This window comes from Crocuta crocuta, unplaced genomic scaffold (assembly GCF_008692635.1).
Source record: "Crocuta crocuta isolate KB4526 unplaced genomic scaffold, BGI_CrCroc_1.0 scaffold153, whole genome shotgun sequence".
In the NCBI taxonomy this organism is placed as follows: Eukaryota; Metazoa; Chordata; class Mammalia; order Carnivora; family Hyaenidae; genus Crocuta; species Crocuta crocuta.
The window spans coordinates 5,362,913-5,383,884 of NW_027529525.1; the positions used below are offsets into that span (position 1 = coordinate 5,362,913).

The following is a 20,972-nucleotide window of genomic DNA, read 5'->3' on the forward strand; positions in this document are numbered from 1 at the left end:
TGATGGCTTGATACCTTATTAATTAACTGATCAACAATGGGATTTTTGAAAGAAGGTAAAGAAATTGACCTTAGCCAAAGTGTTGGTGAGGAATGTTCTTGAGAAGTCTCTTTAGGCAGAACTGGGCTGTGCTAGACCAAAGTCCCTACCCCTGCTCATCTTCAACTTTTGGGAGACAGCGGTTACAACTCCTGATCATGCTGGGGGCATCCCATTTTCAGATTTTATGGCTTTTTTGATAATGAAAGGTCATTATCTCCTAAGGGTGACCTCTTGCACAGTCTGCCCCCTGTGTGTGAAGGTTCACAGGGGCGATCTAGTGTGTAAGGAATGTAAGCATGGCCTGCTAAGGTCCTACTTGGTTGGTGTATATAGCATGTGTAGAAGACAGCCCCTTTCTCTTACTACTTCTTTTATTTTTTTAATTTAAAGTCAAGTTAGTTAACATACAGTGTAGTATTGGTTTCAGGAATAGAACCCAGTGGTTCCTCACTTACACATAACACTGCAGTGCTCATCCCAATGGGTGCCCTCCTTAATGCCCATCACCCAGTTAGCCCTTCTTCCCACCCACCTCTCCTCCAGCAAACCCTTTGTTCTCTGTATTTAAGAATCTCTTATGGTTTGCCTCCCTCTCTCTTTTTATCTCTTATCACTGCTACTACTGGTCCATTCAAACCAAAGAGTGGTTTCTACTAGATTGCCTGTTCCTATCCTCACAGTAAGCTTATAATGTCAAAAGGGTCTGAATGGACTTTCTCAGCCCTTGGTGGCATCAAGATGGGTCCCCAAACCTATATTCACTTCCCACCTGGCCCAGATTCCCATACAGACTTTCATTCACTTGTTGTCAGGACCCAAAGGAAGTATCCTCTGCCCAAACCATAGATTGGAATTTTATACTGTTTTTGGACAAGAAGAGAATCCTCCTGGGCTTGAATGTCATTGCTCCACTTTCAGATACTTTAATTTAAAATAAGATCTCAGGAATTTGACCAGTGAACTGTCTATGTTGCTTAATTGGGTTAGGATTTCCACCTGTGGTGGGTAAGGTCTGGGGACACTTCACACACTGTTCCTACACCAGAGAGTCATGGTGAAATGAACATAGGACTGAAGTCACACATCTCTGCCTTCCTTAGCCACACTGGATAAGACACTTAACCTTTCCGAGCTTTACCTAAAAGAGCTATTTCTAAGAGCTACCTAATACCTTCATTCCTTATAAATGGCTAGTATTGTTACTGTTTGTCAATGAGTATTTAAGCTAGAGCTCAAAATAATCTTATATTGATGGCCCATTGGTAGGTTTTTCTTTTTCCTATGAGTAGGTCTCAGTAATGCTGATTGTTTGCAGATGGATTTGATTGTAACTTTTTTTATTTATTTACTTTTTGACCAGTCCAGAGATGCTCAATGTGCCACAAAGCTTTGGCCCCTCGTTGAGTATGGACTCCCATTTATACTTAGCTAACCAGATTGGGATATTGTTGCCAGCACCAATTAGTGTTGGTTTGTTGTGTTTAGGGTTCCTTAAGGAATGTGGACCTGGCTGGTCATTTAAATTTACATAATAATTTATAAATGATGCTAAGGAAACCACCTGTTTTACCTGCAGCAGAAACAAGTTGTAGACATCTACAGAAACAAACAAGTTGTAGACATCTCCTGTTGATTCTCAGGAGACCTCTGGGTTGTCCAGGAGTTAGATGCCACTTTAGTCCACATGCTTAAAGTTAGCCAACTGGTGCTTTGGAATGCTCACAGCAATGTCAAATATTTTCCTAAATGCCATTATTATAAAGGAAATGAGAAACTGATCTCTACCCTGATTCTCTGGAGTGTACTACTGAAACTGAAACTGCCTGATCACACACTCTTATTGGCAAGGCAGGAACTTGCTCTTTTGTTCAATATTAGCATGAGATCCTGGTGGCTGGCTTGTACACTTGCACCTCCATCACCATGTCTCTTTTTCCTTCTGTTGGCTTCGTATAGGACACCTTCCCTAGAGATCCACTGACCTTGGCATGCCCTTCAAATTTCTAAATCCTGTTTGGCCTCTCTAACTCCTCGTTCTCAGGAAATAACTGATTGGACTTGATCTTCTTGTCTGAATCAGATCCAGATGGAGAATGTATCATGCCCTGGAAACTGAATATGTAGTGAACATTGCCAGTGGTCAGAGAGCTACTGTTTTGCCCTTACTATTTTGCAGTATGTACTTTCAGAGAATTTGATGATAGCCTGGGACCAAAATGAGGCCACTTGACCAGTGTCTGCAGGTCCTTGGATCTTTGATCTCATCCTTGCCTGTGGCTTCCCCTCCCCTTTTTCTGATTCCTAAAGGGTAAATCTGTTGGAAACACTAGCTGTCAAGGTCTGTTAGATTTTGAATTCAGATTCTGGTCCTACATCTCTTTGTTGGCTGAGGCAGCCCTGATATCTTTGCAGATCTCTGATTAGAGAGACTGTTCAGGCCCAAAGTGTCTCCTACCTATGCTCTATTTGTGATGGCCGGGGAATGCCCAGAGGGGAGTCTGTGAGAACTCACCAGGTTGACCAGCCCTGCTCAGTGCCAGACTCTGAATAGTCCTTGAATTATTTTCTCAGCTGACACTGGTACGGGATTCTGAATACCCCTGAATTTTTCACAGGACTCAGGTATACTTCAAGGCCCTTGGACATATCCTTGGACAAAGCTGTTACTAATCCCATTAAAATACACCTTTCTACTTCTTCCAAGATAGTTTGAGAAGCAACTCTTCATTAGACAGTGACAAGCAGGTAAGATGCATCTAGTGGGCTTTCCAAACTAAATTTGGGACCGTTTAGCAAGTCACTACAACAAGGTAGTGGCATTGGCCAGAGCCTAAAAAAACAAATAAAATAAAAAGAGAAGATACTAAAATCTGCTGCACATGTTATTTCATGAAATGTCTACTGCAGTTATATGTGTAACATGTGTACATACTAGATTGTGATGTAAAATTTATTTTTTAACATGGGTTATGGTCAAAATAGTTTAAGAGTTGCCAGTCTAAAACTGAGCTAATGTGCTTAGAGGTATTAGGGATTAAAAGCCAAATTTACATTATTACATTTGGATTTACTAAATTCAGAATTATCTTCTTGGTGTAACCATAAGTACTTGGACAGACCAATTAGGCAACTTGCTTTGATCAAGTTCATTGCACCCCATCTGAAGAGGCCTCCTGTGTTGTCTAACAGTATGGACTATTGCGGAGATCATCTCTTGCATGTGCTGTGCTCCATGCAGGCAGAGAGAAGTTTTTATAAGCATTAGATTTCTGGTTCTGCACTTGTCAGCTTTCTTTACGTGGATGTCTCATTTTCATCTCAAATTTACATAAGTAAAATCCGAACTCAACTGCAACCCCAAATCTGTTCCTCTGGTTATGGCCTCACCACCCACCAAGTGGCCTGATTCCAGTCCTAGTGTTTTTTTGTTTTTGTTTTGTTTTGTTTTTTGACTCCTTTCATTATTACTCTCTTCATATCTTACCTGATGACAAGTCCTGCAGGTTCCATGGGTACAATATATTCTTACTCTGACCACTCCCATCTTCTGCCCTAGTACCTCTCTGGTGCTTGGACAACTGTAACAGCCTTCTAATTGGTCTCCCTACTTCCTCCCTCATCTCCCTAGTATGTGTTCTCTACAACGCGGCCAAAGTGAGCTTTAAATTAATTCAGACAATTTTATTCCCCTCTTTAATGTACTTCATTGGCTTCATATTATACAAAGAATAATGCCTACACTTCTCAGATGACTCATAAAACTTTGCAAAAGCCTGCCTTTGCCTTGCTCCCCCCCCCCCCCCCCCCCCCCCNGCCATAATAAACTTCTTTCTTTAATTTGAATACACAAAATGTATTTCTGTATCAGGACATTATACTTCTTGTTCCACTTGCCTGGGAATGTTATTTATCCAGATCTTAGCCCCAAACCTGCTTATTTGGACTATTTCCTCACTTCCTATTTTTGATCATTTGTGGGTAATTACTTCCCAAAAGAAGTCAAACATGGATTTTTACTTAATTTTCCAAATGCAGTTTATCATTAAGCATCTTATCTGTCACTGCAGTACAAATTTTGGTGTGATGTGCTTGTAGTTAGCTTAAAATTCCCATTACAGGCCAAAGAAATTTGTTAGCAAACCAGTGGGATAAGAAAAGTTCCAAATTTGTGGTCTAGTTACAAGGAGGTATAACTCAGGTGAGTAGATAATTTTCCATTAGAACATGCTTAAATTCAAACTGGCAGAAACCTGAAATGCCATGGCTTACAGAAGAGTGGTATCTAAATGTCTACAGGAAGCAACATGTAGTAGATAAGAGTGAGAATTTGGAGTTTTCTGCGTTCCAATCCTGTGGTATCACTTACTAGCTGGGAGAACTTGGGCAAGTCATAACCTCACTGTGCTTTTATATCTTGATCTGTAAAATGAGGAAAGTACTCATACCTACCTCCTAGAGTTATTGTGAAGATTAAATCAGTTAGTCTAGAAAGTGTTTAGAATGGAACCTCGTTTGTAAGTTCAGCTATTATTATGGGGTACAGGTCCTTCCACAGAATGATGTGAAAATGAATCTATATGTTTGGCATTAATTTTAGAGTACTGATGGACAGAAAAAATTTGCCTCCTCTCTTTCACTCACCAACACCCACACACTAAAAAGAGGTGAAGAAAAGAGTGTATTGTTCTTATGAAGACAGAAAGAGCTATCAGAAGAGCAGACACAGGCATGGAAGAGAGAAGTAAACAATTTTGAGTCCTCAAACACTGATGGGATCAAGTAAAAAAGGCTTAGTCTTGAAGAGGCTCCAAGTGGTCAAATTTGGTACAATTTGAGTACCATAAATAAAAGAAGGAAGGAAGGAAGGGAGCAAGCAAGCAAGCAAGCTAATAATATAAACATTGAATTTTTGAAAGTGTAAATTATAATTTTTTTAATGTTTTATTTTTTTCTGAGAGAGAGAGAGAGACAGCATGAGCAGGGGAGGGTCAGAGAGAGAGGGAGACACAGAATCTGAAACTCCAGGCTCTGAGCTGGCAGTCAACACAGAGCCCAACATGGGGCTCAAACCGATGAACCGTGGGATCATGACCTCAGTTGAAGTCAGAGGCTTAACCGACTGAGCCACCCAGGTGCCCCGAAAGCATAAATTAATAATGAGGATTTCCCTATAAGAAGGAAAGAGGAGGGAGGGAGAGAGGTGAAGGGAGTAAGAAAAAGTAGAGGGAGGGAAAACAGAAGAGATGGACAGCCCTCAGTGCAATAAATGATCTAAGCAATGATCATCAATGGGTGCAATACCATTGGGTAAAATGTAAGAAAAAGAGAGTGTTCATTTGGATCAAAGTATTATCCCACAAATTGCTTCTTACTCCCTGTAGAAAAATCTGGCTGTCAACATTTTAACTAAGTGTTCAAAATTATCATCATCAACAGTGGGATAACCTGACATCATGTGTCTCTTGATTGGAAGCCATAAGCAGTACACAGTTTCTACCACCTGTGTAATAGAATTCTATACAGTATGCATGCCAGAAACGTTTATCCTGAGTGTAACATGAGGAAACAGTGAAGAAGTTTCGGATGTGGTCAAATGTTAAAAACAAATGTCCCAGACACTTAAAAAAACACAAACAAGCCAGTGACCAGTAGGGTGTTGTCTACTCTAGATTGAGAAGCTAAAGAGAGTAAACCAAATGCAATTCATGAAACTTAATTAAATCTGAAATTTCAAAAGAGAGAAGCAACCATTAAAAACATTTCAGGAGTAATGATGGAGTCTGAAAAGCGTATAAACCAGATCATATTTAGATATGAAAGTGTGCTTACCTAATAGAATGTCTCTATTTTTCAGGGATGCCTACTACGGTAGACATCATTGTAGGGTCATAATGTCTGTAAATTCAAAAGTTGAGGAAAAAAGTGGATATATATAAACGTGTGTGTGTGTGTGTAATAAAGCACATATTGCAAAAAGCTAAAATTGGTGGAATGAAGATGGCTATATGGATGTCTGCTGCAGTATTATTTCAAATTTGCTGTATATTTGAAAAAAAAAATAAACTAAAACATAAATATAACCAAAATTAAAAATGAACAGCCTCTTACCTGTCGCATTCTGGGCTCCCACCAGCCTGGCTCTTATTAAGCCGTGTCTCTCTTTGAGGCGAAGAATCCGAACTTTTGGAAACTGAGACATGTATTTATCCAGATTATCTTTCAGGTAGTCTGTATCACAGCAAGAGCAGACAAAGAGACACTTTGAGCAACTAGATCTGGATAATACTAGCAGTGCCTCCTCAACATCAAATTCCAGAGACTATGATATTTACTCTCATCACTAAATTCTATTCCTTGGGCCGTGATTTTATTTTCTGATGTCATTTTCTTGAATGGTGTTTTGTCTGTATTCAGTACTCCAGGCCTTGTGCTTTTTAAATCTCAAATCCTTTTCAGTGTTGCTAAGTTAAAGAGGAGGGCTCACCTTTTCTGAGTATTTGTCAGGATGGGGCAAAATTTGCCTTGAAATAAATGAAGCTCAGGTTTCTGTACAAACTTCCCAGCTTACAAAGGTGTCTTCCAAGACCCAGACAGAATTGTATGCAAATTGAAAAGATTTTGAAATAAAGATATTGCAACTGCCATTAATTAAGGTCACTGTCACTTCTCTACTATGACGCTCTCTCCATCATGCCTCTTTAGTCTTGTTGGGTGGCCAAAGAGGAATCCATCTAAAGGAATGTTATTGGGGTTCTATGAGGTATATTTATATGACTTGCAGTCACTCCTATGTGTAATCAAGCTATTGACAGATATTCTATGTAGGAATGGCTTCCAGAAGTGCTTCTGCTGCTCCCTTTCCTACTAATTTTGTGGGATTTTTTCTTTCTTTCTTTTTTTATGTTTCCTTATTTTTGAGAGAGAGAGACAGAGAGAGTGCAAGTAGGGGAGGAGAGAGAGAGAGAGAGAGAGAGAGAGAAACAGAGAGAGAGAATCTGAATCAGGCTCCAGGCTCTAAGCTGTCAGCACAGAGCTTACATGGGGCTCAAACTCATGAACCATGAGATCATGACCTAAGCCGAAGTTGGCTTAATTGACTGAGCCACCCAGGCATCCCTGTGGCAGTTTTTTCTTAAAGAGGACCCTGGAACCATATAAGCTTTAAGTCCCACCAAATCTGGATCTGCCATTCATATGAAACATTATTATTTGCTTGATGACTAGATACTATTTCTGTGTGTGTTCTCAAAGCCCCTTCTCAAAGTTTTCAACCAGTTTTTCTCATGGATTTTCCCTGTTCCTGGACCTCATTGTGATTCTGGTAGGCACTCTGAGGCTGATGAAACTGGCCCATGTCCTTGTGGTCATGATCAAAGCCAAGTTGTCCTATTAGAGTTGTCCTCTCCTTGCTATTTTCTAAAAATTTCTGATGTGTGTTGCATTTTGGCAATTTGTAATATGGTGGCAATGGGACTTCAGGTGGAATAAAACCACTTACATACACAAATTATGTGATAACCCCAAGAGAGAGATTCTTCACTTCTTCTGCACTGTGGTTGATTCTGCCTTTGTACTCTGTTGAAGCTTCATCTCTTTGGTTCTATTGATAATTTGTCTTCTCAACACTTAAAACGTAATGTGCTTTCCTCTTGAGGAAGAAACCACAGACCTTCCATATCTTTGTTTTCCACAGAGCCTAACTCTGATATATTATGTATATCAAAGTTTAACTTTCAGGAGTGGTTTTCTTACCTTTGGTGCTGAAGTCATCCACCAGCAGAATCTCCTTGATGAGATGCGGAGGAGAGCGATTAAGCACACTATGAACAGACCTCAGCAGAGTGGACCACACTTCATCCACAAAGCACATGATGACACTGGTGGTCGGGAGGTTATTATGAACTAGCTGCTCTGTACACCTGGGCCAGGACAGAAGCAGGGCACAATGATGCGCTAACAAGAGCCATGAGATGGTTTTAAAAGTCACAGAGTACAATTGTATGTATACACATATATATTCACATGCTCTGTTTATCCGTAGGTATGTCTATCTGTTTTTCTATTTATCTATTCTTCTATCCTTCCTTCCATCTATCCATCCATTCATTCAGCCATTCATTCACCCATCCATTATCTACTACATATATCAGTGATAATTTTATCATGTATTTTTCTTGGGGAGGGGTATTAGTAAAATAAACAAACAGGGGAAGAATAGCCAGTGACAGTAGTTGCTATAAAAGCAATGCAAGACATGAGAAGTTCCTGTGGAGGCATTTGTTGTAGTGGACAGGACATAAGCTGTATTGGTTAGACACTATTTTGAATCTCACCACCAATATTTTTCAGATCTTTATCCACTGATATCATACTTAATCTCTCTGTATCTCTGTTCCTTCATCTTTAAAGTTAGGTAAATGTTCTTATTCAACAGAGTTTTACAGTCTAGAAAGAAATCACATAAATTGTCTAGCACAGTTCCTGGCACAGGAATTCACCAAATGGTAGCTACTGCTATCCTAATTAGACTGTATACCAAAAGAGAACACTCTGATTTAATTAATGTTACCAAGTAGTTTATGATTGCCCTTCCAACTGGCCTTCTCCCAAGTGCCGAAGGAAATATTCTTTCTCTCACTCTGCATGTGAATGCATTTATGGAGATAAATGGAGATATATAATTAAACTCTTCATATTCCCTATCTATTTAGGGGTTATTTGCTGAGACTTTCTGTGCTACAGAGTAACCACAATTGAAATAATTTTGCTGGCATAGAGAAGAGGATAAGTCTCCAGAGGGAGCTGGTATTCAGATAGTTGTAATTGGTCTTGGTTTTTTACCATGCCCTGCCCTGCTGTGTGTACTACCTCATTGCTGGTTTCTTCCATCGCCTGCCTATGCTCCCCTTCTTAGGAGGGTGCCCAGCAGAAACTCACAAAGAGTATTCACCATCCTTCTAATACAGCTACTGTTAGTAATGTCATCATTACATTATTATGATCATAAATAAATATTATAAGCTCTCTGTATCATTTCAATGTAAACCAACAGAATCTCTTCCCCCTTTTATGGATGAATCATTGAAATCATGGTGAAGCTAGTTCATGATTTTACTGTTAGTGAATGACACAGTTGGGACTCAAACTCTGGTGCAGTCTGGCTCTAGAAATAGCCACTCGGGAAGCCTTAAGTTCTCGAGAATAAAAGAAGCTTGGCAGTAAATGTAGCATTTTATGGCAGTAGGCCTTTCTGCCAGCTAATCTAACTTTGCTTGGTCTGTAAAGAAGAAATAGATAAGAGTAAAAACCATGATAAAACCATATTTGCATGTATCCACCAATCGCACTTAATAAACTGCTATTATGCAGACAATTATAACAACTGGTTGGGATCCATATTATTAACTTGACCTCTTCTCTAAATAGAGCAAACTGAAGTTTCAGAAGGTAGATTACTTACTCAACATGATTCACCTAGAAAGGATATATATGGAAATGTGAACAAATAGTCTTCATTCTACTGGATTATGCTGATTTTTCTGTACTAAGAGCATGGGTTTTGGCATCAGATAGATATTGGTCAGATATCCATTCCCCTAATTACTGGCTTAAATTGTTACCTTCTTTAAACCTCAATTTGCCAGAGATTAAGAACCTCCAAGCAGACATTAAGAATCTACTTATTGTAAGGTTAAATGTAAATATTATATAAAACTCACTTAGTATATATCTGACATACAGCAGATACTTAAGAAAAGGTAGGAGGTAGGCAAACCCAGCTTTGGTCTCTAATTTTAATGGGGGTCCTAAAGTGGATGGTTATTATAATTACCTACAAAGCCTTATAAAAACATACATAGCCAACCTCCATCCTTCCAAACTTAATTCAGCAGTAGGCCCTGAGAATATATCTCTTAAAAAACAAACAGTATAAATAAATATCTACAAAGGACAGCTAACATGTTGTTGATAGATAGGCCAGTGTGGGAATACGAGCTCTAAGACAAAGTGGATTTATTTTATTTATTTTTGATGGATAATCTTAAAAAAATAAATCAAAGCTGATAGGAGCATGACCTGAATCTTCAGGTGACGTAAATAAAACCACACATTTTGATCAGGTATCTTGATCTAGTGATCAGGTATTTAATGTTAACATTAACTAACAGACAGCCTAAACTAATCTTATTCTATACTAAAGATCCACAGATGGGCATTTCTGAATAATATGAGATACTCTTGACTCCACTAAGGTCTGCATTAGTTTCCTGTGGCTGCTGTAACAAATTACAAGGGGGAAAAATCCTGCTTCTCAGTTTCCTCCTCAATTTGTCTCTCTTCTCACATTTTACTATGAACAGAAACATTGGGCCACACTTTCAATGCTTGGGTTGGAATTTTCTTCAGCTAAGTATCCATGTTCATGACTTTCACATTCTCCTTTCCATACAGCTGTAGGACACAATTTAGCCAAGGCTTCTGTCACTATCTTGCAAAGATCATCTTCCCTCCAGTTCACACTAATATGTTCTGCATTTCCTTCTGAACTTTCACAAGATGCACTTAGAATGGTCATATTTTTACCAACATTCTGTTCAAGACAATATATGTATCCTTAAAACATTTTTTAATGTTTATTTATTTTTGAGAAAGAGAAAGAGAGAGATAGACAGAGTGTGGGCAGGGAAGGAACAGAGAGAGAAGGAGACAGAATCTGCAGCAGACTCCATGCTCTGAGCTGTTAGCACAGAGCCCGACACAGGACTTGAACCCACGAACCCTGAGATCACGACCTGAGCCAAAGTTGGATACTAAACCAACTAAGCCACCCAGGGACCCCATCAAGCCACTTTTTGATACCAAAATCTATATTAACTTCTGGTGGCTCCCCATGATGAACTTTATGGCTTAAAACAACAGAAACATATTGTTTTGCAAGTTTGGATGCCATAGCATTAATTTACTGATTTTATTTCATATCTTCTGCATCCAGAATTCCCTGCTAACTACAGTGCCACAAGCTTCTAGCATAGTTGCATATAATTAATATTTGATAAATATGTATTAAATGGATGGATGGAAAAAATGGAGATGGAACGGAGTTTAAAACAAAATGTTAATGGTGGAAGAAGAGGTATTTTACTTTGATATAGGAAGAAAAAGCATGGTAATATATACAGATGAGTTTATGCACATGGGCTGAGACATTGAAAGAATTTGTAGTTCATGTTGGAGGAAGGGTTATTTGTTAATGTAATAGGGTAGGTGCTTGAGAAGAATAGAGACAATTCAGACACTATGAATAATGAGGAGTACTGGCTAACTACACATAAAAGGATTTCTTTTCTTTTCTCTCTCTCTCTCTCTCTCTTTTTTTTTTTTCAAAGAGAGACAGCTTGACTTGGGGAGGGGCAGAGAGAGAGGGAGACAGGAGACACAGAATCTGAAGCAGGCTCCAGGCTCTGAGCTGTCAGCACAGAACCTGATGTGGGGCTTGAACTCACGAACAGTGAGATTATGACCTGAGCTGAAGTTGGATGCTTAACCAACTGAGCCCCCCCAGGTGTCCCCATAAAATGATTTCTGAGGAGCATTGAGTACATTCCTGAATTTGGAGATCTCAAAACTCTAGTCAAAATACCAGTGTGATTTGCTCTACCAGTGTCTGTCAGCCTGGGGGAAGGAGAAGATAAAAGCAAATTGCTGAATTAATCCAAGTCTACAGGTCATCAGAAATAATGAGGTAGAGAGAAAAGTGGTAGAGGATTTTGAGGATACTGGTATGGGATGGATAAATGCGCCTTCTTGGGCTCTAGTCTGGGAGAGAGGAAGTAAAGCTAAGAGGAATTTAATAACCTGAATGAAAGGAAGCCTACAGAAGACATCGGTGACTTTCTATTACTTTGTCGTCTCTAATCACATAACAGAAGTGGATGTAAAATGCATTTCACACTTAAATATTCCTTATAACATTGCGTGCTGAGAAAGAGACACCTATGCTAAAAGGGTCAGCTGCACAAGTTCTTTCTGAGCCATCTGAACCAACAAGCCTCCGATGTCAAGTCTTTATTGTTTTTTTTAAATTTTATTTTTTTTAAATATTTTTATTTATTTCTAGGAGAGAGAGAGAGAGAGAGAGAGACAGCGTGAGCAGGGGAGAGTCAGAGAGAGAGAGGGAGTCACAGACTGAAACAGGCTCCAGGCTCCGAGCTGGCAGTCAGCACAGAGCCCGACGCGGGGCTCGAATCCACGAACCGCGAGATCATGACCTAAGTGAAAGTCGGACGCTTAACCGACTAAGCCACCCAGGCGCCCCTCAAGTCTTTATTATTAAAATTGGGTTGACATTAGAAAATCTAGTTACAAATGAGAATACACCAAGGGGCTAAACAAGCAGGCCAATGCAGATGAATCTTCTTATATAATAAATCAGTAGATTTTTAAAAATCTCTTTTAGAAGGAAATTTTAAGAAGTGTCGTAATGTTAGACCATTTGAAATTGGAGGTAGAAACAGCTCTCAGAGATCTGGGAGATTTGGGGAAAGCTCCTCCAATCGCCAGATATCTGAGCTTCCATTCTGCCTATCTTGTCATGGTGACTTGGTTTCACTATTAGGAATCCATATGAGTGGGTCCCCAAGGATTCCACGAGATGCCAGTCTCCCAAGAAGTAAGTCGTACCTGTGCCAATTATTGGGAGATACATATTTCTTGTTTTTTAAATTTTTTAATGTTTATTTATTTTCGAGAGACGGAAGGAGAGACAGAATGCAAGCAGGGAGGGGAAAAGAGAGAGGAAGACACAGAACCCAAAGCAGGCTCCAGGCTCTGAGCTGTCAGCACCCAGTCTGACATGGGGCTCAAACCCACAAACCATGAGATTATGACCTGAGCCGAAGTCAGAGGCTTAACTGACTGAGCCACCCAGGCGCCCCAACAGATACATGTAAGGAATCCATTGAAAGAGGATAATATTGTACAGGCTATAGTAGTGTCTGGAAAAGGGGGAAGCATTAAGGGACGGGGAAGAAGGGCACAGGCAGGGAGTAAGAGAGGTTTGAAATACAAAGTTTCAGAGCGTGCTTTGCTTTGGGTGGCTGAGACGTCAGGGCATTCTAACATTCATAGGTACCCGGTTGTCTGCACAACTCAGCAAGTTAAACATGTTTCCAGCTGTCCAGAAAAGCCAGGCGGCCAGGAAGACTTTCCACATTAACTCTTGCACGCTTTCTTATGTACAGAGAATCATCTCGTTTCTGCAGGCTATAAAAACTATTTCAGAACAGACCCAACTAAAACAAATTTCCTTCTTCCAATTTGCGTGTTGGAAACCTTGCTTTCTACTGTATTGAGGGGAGAGGTCGAAGCCCAAGTAAAGTCTCATTTAAATGCAAGATATTTCTGAGTTGGTAATCTTTTTTGAGGTTAAGAAGCCACATTTTTATTCTGTACGTACATTCATTACACAAGTTAGGTGTTTAGAGTCCAAAGACTTCATGCTGTACCTAAAAAATAACCCAATCTGTATTGCTTGCGGGAAGCCTAGACCCACATTGTGGCAGCCAATCCAAGTACTAATTAAAAATGGGGATTACCATTGTGGGACAGCTTTCTGGACCTTCTAGACTTGAGAAAGATGACAAGGAACTGAGTTTTGATTCCTTTCTGACACTTATTGACTGCATGACCATGAGTAAGTCACGTAACTACACGGACCCTCAGTTTCTTCACTTTTACGGTGAAGACCACCGTGCCTTTGTCACAGAATGTCTGTGAAGATTTGATGTGATAATGGATATAAAAATATGGTGTAAGTTCCATAGTAAAAACCCATGTGAGGATCTGTGATTACCCACAGTGCAAACTCACACATTTTCACTGGGTATATTGACCTTGTCTCAGGCAAACTTTTAATTCAGCTCTATCAAGGGCTCATCGTTTATCAAGAGACTCGGAAAGTGATGTGTTTTGCCTTCTTGGCTGATAGTGCTGAATGCTCAGCCACTCACCTGATTTGGATATAGTCTCTCCACTAAAGAAGGTTTCAAATTATAACATTGGGGGAATGATAACATTCTCCCATTTTTATGAATTTTTCATTTTATTCCAAAACCATCAAAATGTACTATGTGGGTCAAGTCTCAGTCTTCTCAGGTTTGAACAGAAGGTCGAGGGGAATGTTTCTCAACTTTGATTTGCATTTCAACTAGTGTCTGGAGGTGAGCCTTCAGGGGCTTTCACTCCCCAAGCTCTGCTGTCTTCAGGAGGATCAGAAGGAGAATCAGGCATTCAACTGAGGACCTCTGTCCAGTATTATATTCTTTTTTATGAGAACTTAGATACACTGGGGCTTCTTTTCCTTTCCCTGCCAACAGGGCATAGTTACATAAAAAGTTTACTTTTATGTTGTGTTCTTTCTGGAGTAGGTTACCTTGACATTCGGTCGGAATTGCCCAACTAATTTATAAGATTTCAGTTACTCTCACCACCTCTATTCCCAAGGCCTTAGCCAGCTGAGGCTGTGGCTCTGAGGTAACCGTATATCCATCAAAGCTCCTGGACTCAGGATCCACATTCGCCACTTTAACAATAGTCTATTTTGAGCAGGCAGCTGTCGGAGCGAGACTGGGATGAAAAGGAGAACAGGGGTGGTGTAACGTGGCAGAAATAGTTCTGGGTGGAGGTCAGGGCACCTCGGGGGTAGGTAGCTCTGTTTCTCCTACAGTGTATGACCTTGAGCAAGTCACTTCCTTTCTCAGACTTCTCTGTCGCATAAGGGACTAGATTAGATAGACTTGGAAGCTTCATCCAGTACTATCATTCTGTGATTCTCTAGGCAGTGGTAGCCTCATTCACCCATAAGTGCTTCCTTCTGGGTCACGAGACCCTTGAGAAAAGGGAAATTAAATGGTTATTTCCATGGCTTTAACTCTTCTCACATTTTCTTGCTGGCCCTTAGAAGAACCTAACAAGATCCTGAGTGATCTGGATTCAGCTGACGTTCCACGGCCTCATTTCCACTGTGCTCTCCCACCCCATGTCAGATTTCCCTCCGTTTCTTAATGGATCATTTTCTTTTTATCCCTTTTCCTCACTTCTCCAACTCCCTACCCCTTCAGGTCACAGTATAAACACCTCTGCCCTCCCTGAGGCCGGGTTTGGCCTCCCCCATCCTTACTCCAGGAGCACCCTGTGGTCCCACATAACGCTGTGCTGTAGCACCTTGGAGGTCAGGGCCATGTTCTAAGGTCAGATCAAATAGCAGGAGCCCAGGGCTCTTTGGTCACTGCTGAGCTGTGGTTTTTGGTAGTGCTGGACTCACCTTTGCTTGGTGCTGTATACAACATAATTTCCTATAAATTCTCTCTCTGAAGAGGTACCTGAGATGCAAAACTAATTCCCTTCCTACATCTCTGACCTACGTGCAGGGAAGAGAAATAGAGATGTCTTAATTTCTGCCAGTCATATGATCATAAGGAAGCAAAAGAAGGAGGAAGTGTATCTATACAGAAAGACGACTAGAATTCGATGTCGGGAAATTTTCTTTTGAACCTCAACTCAGCTATTGGCTTGCAGGGACAGATAGCAGTTATACCATTTGTTCCTGTAGAGCCTCAGCTTCATTTTTCTCATCTGTAAGTCATACGAGAGGGAGTGTATCTTTCTAGTGTTGCTGTGAGGATGGGTTAGAATAAAAGCGTGCATGCACACACCCTTACAAAATCTACACACACACACACACACACACACACATTGCCCAGAACATAAATAAGCACTTTTTTGGTGAGGCCCAGCAAACGAGAATCTCCTTATTCAGACAGCCATGGCCAGCACAGGAGAGGTGGGGGTGATGATGGTCGCTCTGAGGGAGAGAACCGGTCTGGTGTGTTAGGATCACGACTGAGCTAGGAAGAATCAGAATGCTAAGATTTGGGTCCCTACGCTGCCACATGTGACCTGTGGACCCTTGGCCAGACTACCTTTCCTTGTGTGTGTTTTTCCCCCATCTGTTAGGAAGATGTAACACTTTATCAGTCTGGCCCCGACTATCATGAGGATCAAGTGAGATGGTACATGTGAAGGAGGAACAGTCCCAGCTGCCTGGCACAGGGAGCCCAGGGATGGTAAAGGGATTGCCACCAGGGAATGATTGCTGCCATCTGAGACCTCAGCTGCCTCTTCCAGGTCCAGTGTCTCCACAGGCAGAGCTGGGGCGATGTTAGCACCTGCCTTTGGAGAACGGGTTTAAGGATCAGATGAGAGGAGGCACGTCAGAAAGGCCCTCGTAGATACCGAAGTTCCTCCATGCCGTTCCTTGTCACACGTGTCCATATAACAACATTTTAGAAGTAGAGCTGATTTAGGAGATAATTTCATTTGGAACAATAGAGTTTTTTTTTTTAAACATAGACGGGACTCTGCAAAGCTCCTTTCATTTTGAGAGCAAACAACAAAATAGAGCTTCTAAACACTGTTATTTCCCCCCAATTTTCTGACCCTTGAGTGAACAACGGTTCATTCTTGAGAGGCCCTGCTCTGAATGGATCTCCAAGAACAGCCCAACAAGTCGTTATTTTCTGAGACAAGAGTACCCAGGGCAATATCGCAGCAGGAGTTTGATAAACTTCGGTTATATTAGGTTATATATTCAATGTGTAAAAGAGATGTGTAAACAGGTTCGGATTCCTGCATTTACTAATTACTCTCTCCCAAAATATTTCTAGGTATCTGGCAGTGCTTGGGGAAAAAAGTCACTGATCTGCTGCAATAGTTTTCTCAGTTTTACATTAGTTCGGCATGGGTTAGCTGTTGCCTTCTCTCTGAGCTAGTAGCAGAAATGTGTTTCAGGTCCTCTGCTCCTCTTTCTCCTTATTACTCTCGGGTGATGGGGAGGGCGTGATAAAGGAAAGACCCCATGTCATCTTTTGGCCACATTTAACCTTTGTCATGCTATGGTCTAGCCTGTACCTTTTAAACAAATTTTGCTTTTTATTTCCTGCTCTCTGAATGAAATAGCACGCTGTGCTCTAACACATAAAAACATGCAAATGCACACTAATTAGCATGTACACACACACACACACACACGCACACACACACGCACACACACAATTCCAAAGCACCAGAAATAACCCTTTTAAATCACTTTGTCAGGTTTTTCTTTCCCTCTCCTGTTTCATTTCAGGGAGATCCTACAGCATCTCTAGTCAATTCCAGATGATATTCTCTGATCACTGTTAGTCACAAGAGCGATCTCATTTCATCAGTTAAAATATCTATCCCATGTAAAAATAGAGAACTTGAACTTCATGTAACTTTAAAGTTTCTCTTTTCTCCCAGCCTGATAAACTTGTAGGAGCCTGAACTTTGGAAAGATATGCGGTTAGTTTATTTTTTTTCCCTCCCGATCATTCCTCCTCCTCCAGCAGTTTATTAGTTATGATTTTTTACCTCAGTAGGATTGAGAGGGGAGGAAAGGGTGGAAATTAGGGTTCTAGAAAGGTTTTTCTTTCCCCTCAGTAATTTAGACTGGTTTGTGGCAAATACATGGTGCTATCTTTTGCTTTTCATATGTGCCAAAAGAAAAGTCTCCATAGCTGTGTAGGAAGGAATCCAAGTATTGGCTGACAATCCCAGGACTGGGCTAAGAGAGTAAAGACTGGTTTTAATTGCTTTATAGAGGGGCTCGCCAGAATTCTGTAGAAAAAGCAAAGCATTAAATTAAGCAATCGAGTAACCTCATGACGACACAGCAGTGGTAGAACAGCATGCTATAATTCTTATTGTACTTTAAAAACTAAATGCTGGCAGCAAAAATCTGTTTGAGTCAGTTTCCTCTAAAACAGATTCCGGAAGTGCACTCTGAAAATAAGTTCATTTTTGGACTTTCATCTTAACTAGATAGCTGCAGGCTGGAAGACAGACATCTCTCTGTAGAATGGCACTGCATTTTCTATAGATGGGGCCACATTTTACCAAATCTGTATGTATTGATTGTTGCTACCTGAAATAAACTTTAGTAAGTAAGAGCAAGAACTGTAAGGATTAGCTTTTTATAAAGAAAGAAAAATTAAATGTGGAATTTAAAATGACTATCAAAAATTTTTATTTTTATTTTTTTAATGTTTTATTTATTTCTGAGAGAGAGAGAGGGACAGTGTGAGCAGGGGAGGGTCAAAGAGAGAGGAAGACACAGAATCTGAAACACGCTCCAGACTCAGAGCTGGCAGTCAACACAGAGCCTGACAAGGGGCTCGAACCCACGAACCAGGAGATTATGACCTGAGCCAAAGTCGGACACTTAACTGACTGAGCCACCAGGTGCCCCCCAAAAATTTTATTTGAAGCATATTTTACAGGCAAAACTTCTAGGCACAAAATGAAATTGTACTTTACTTACTGACATAAAGCATCATTGTAAATAAAATAAGGAGACATTCTTTCCTCCCTTGAAAGTCAGAATGTTGACTGAAAACCCAAACAACAAAACTATGAACTAAAGAATAAGCAGGAATCAATGAATAGATCACAGTGTTAGAACAGGATGTATTTATCTTAAACAAGATACTAACATAGACTATATATTCAAAATGAAAAATTAGGAAGTCATTGTTAATTTGTAAAAAGACTTCTTGCATGTCGTATTTGAATAGCTACCTCTCATTTATGGTTTTAAAATAGTATCTATGTTCAAAGATCATTTCTGAGAAATATATCTTTTAAAACCGTGATGCTCATTGCTAAGGGGGTAGAAAATGAAGGAAAAGACAGTTTCCTTTAGAAGCTTATACTTTCACTGAGATGGCAAAACAGATTCCTGAGACTCTAGTGAAGAAAGAGCACACGGCAAGGTAACCAACCCATGAGCACATTCAAGGTTATCAGTATTTAGAGGTCAGAGTTGATTCATGGTCTAGAAGAAGATAAACACCAGTTAGGTTTGGAGCGATGTCAGACTAGGGTGTGTGGGAGAAAAGGGTGAAGACTCTGCAAGGTAAAGATGGTGGGGGCTGGGAGAATGCACCAGTAAAGAGGAACATCAGTGGATGGTACTGAGATACTTAATGCTAAGGGCCCACAGTAGAGCAAATGTCACATGCAGAAAAGTTGCAAGGAACAGAGAATTGGGTGGTACTGAAAAGGAGAGTGAGAATAATACTGACCATAGATAGGAGTCCCTGTGCTTTCAGAAAAGGCCACAACTACATCTCAACAGCTTAGAAATGGTTCTCTAGGACTCAGGAGAAAAAGAGGGCAGAGTAGTTTTGGGGAAGAGAATTTGATTTTGGAACTAGAGCAGGTGAAAGTGCCCTGGGCATCCTGCCTGTCTCCTGTCTTTCTCAGTGCCAAAGTCATCCCTCCCAGCATATCAGTTAAATCATCCTGAAGATATTAGCTGGTAACTGGTTAATATCTTTACTCAGGGGAATTGAATCTAAATGAACATACTAGTAAATCTATGGTTTTTATCCTTTTCTCTTGGTTCAATGTGTATTCAGTAGGCAGCTATGACATGCCAGTCATTGTGTTAATCATTCCATAGTGGTGGGTTTTTGAAAATGTGAAGAACAGTGAGGGAGATATCCCTCAGAATTCTTAAAACTAAAGGGTATCGGTGTCAGTGGGCTGTTACTGTATAGCTCATTTTAAGGCAAGCCCTCCTGTCCCCCTGTGTTCTTCTAGATCTCTCTCTGTCTCTGTCTCTCTCATACACACACATATATTTTCTTACTATATTCTACAACAATTTTCCCCTTACGCTGACTTTGAAAATGTATTATCTTCAAAACTCTTGTTGTGTGCCTTCTTGTAAACCATTTCCTAAACTTTTTGAGGAAGGCTGAAAATAAACAAATTCAGGGGCGCCTGGGCGGCTTAGTCGGTTAAGCGTCCAACTTTCGCTTAGGTCATGATCTCGCGGTTTGTGGGTTCGAGCCCCGCGTCGGGCTCTGTGCTGACTGCCAGCTCAGAGCCTGGAGCCTATTTCAGAGTCTGTATCTCCCTCTCTCTCTGACCCTCCCCTGCTCATGCTGTCTCTCTCTCTCTCTCCCCTAGAAATAAATAAAAATATTAAGAAATATAAACAAATTCAAAGTCAGAAAATTGCAAATCATGCCAACCTGATGAATCAAGTGTTTTTTCATTTGTGTTTTCTTCCAACATTATCCATGTGAATACATAATTTGCACATATTTATGGTCAGAATGTTTGGGTAAAAGAAAAGAAAAATAACATATCCTCTTTCAAGGAAGAGTTGTGCACAAGGGCTGTAGATAGTTCAGTGGGCCCTATACCTAAGATCCCTGGTGGCTGCACTGTCACCTCCATCCTGTTGGTATAGAGCACGAGGGAGGCAGCTTGCCGAGAGTGCCTATGTTTAGCCAAGGTGGGTTGTGTGATAACAGGGAGGAGGCCTGGCCACATGCCGTCTGACTCATCCCATCAAGCATACGTGTCAGTTTCTCCACTGTCGGGACAGCCTCCTTCAGAACACAGAGCCTGACAGTGACATTTCCACAAACTTCATCATCCACAGACCAATTTTCGGAAGCCACTAGGCGCTGGGTACCACCGAGACTTCGATAAATCACATGGCTGATAACATCTTTATTACTTGCTGTTGTCCTTCACATGATTGCCCTTTCTCTGGTTTGCAACTGTGGTTCCTGCTCCTGGGCGCTGCTGGTGTCTTCCCCATACCACTCCATGCCAGCAGTCTGCCAGACCGCGGCAGGGATGTAAAAATGAAGCCACTTTGCCTACTACTTCGTTCTCTGGCATTTCGTGTTCAAAGCTGGCAAATTTATGTGTGCATACATAAAATCTATGTGTGATATGTAGGATTTCAGATCAGAGCTGGTCCAACATAATTTTTAGGATCCTTTTGTAGGGGGTGGGTGGGGGGGAAATCAGCAAGAGAAGCGATAAAG

At 40.7% G+C, this 20,972-nt stretch overlaps 1 protein-coding gene across 1 annotated transcript in view; it reads right to left on the reverse strand.

Annotated features, from left to right (window-relative positions):
- GALNT5 (polypeptide N-acetylgalactosaminyltransferase 5) overlaps positions 1–20,972 on the reverse strand; it is a 43,911-nt gene that overhangs the window by 19,412 nt on the left and 3,527 nt on the right. The window contains exons 2-3 of the mRNA XM_077760976.1: positions 7,795–7,961; positions 6,151–6,270 (exon numbers count right to left, since the gene is read on the reverse strand). Of these exons, the coding sequence (XP_077617102.1) occupies positions 6,151–6,270; positions 7,795–7,961 (287 nt within the window). The remainder of the gene's footprint in view (positions 1–6,150; positions 6,271–7,794; positions 7,962–20,972) is intronic.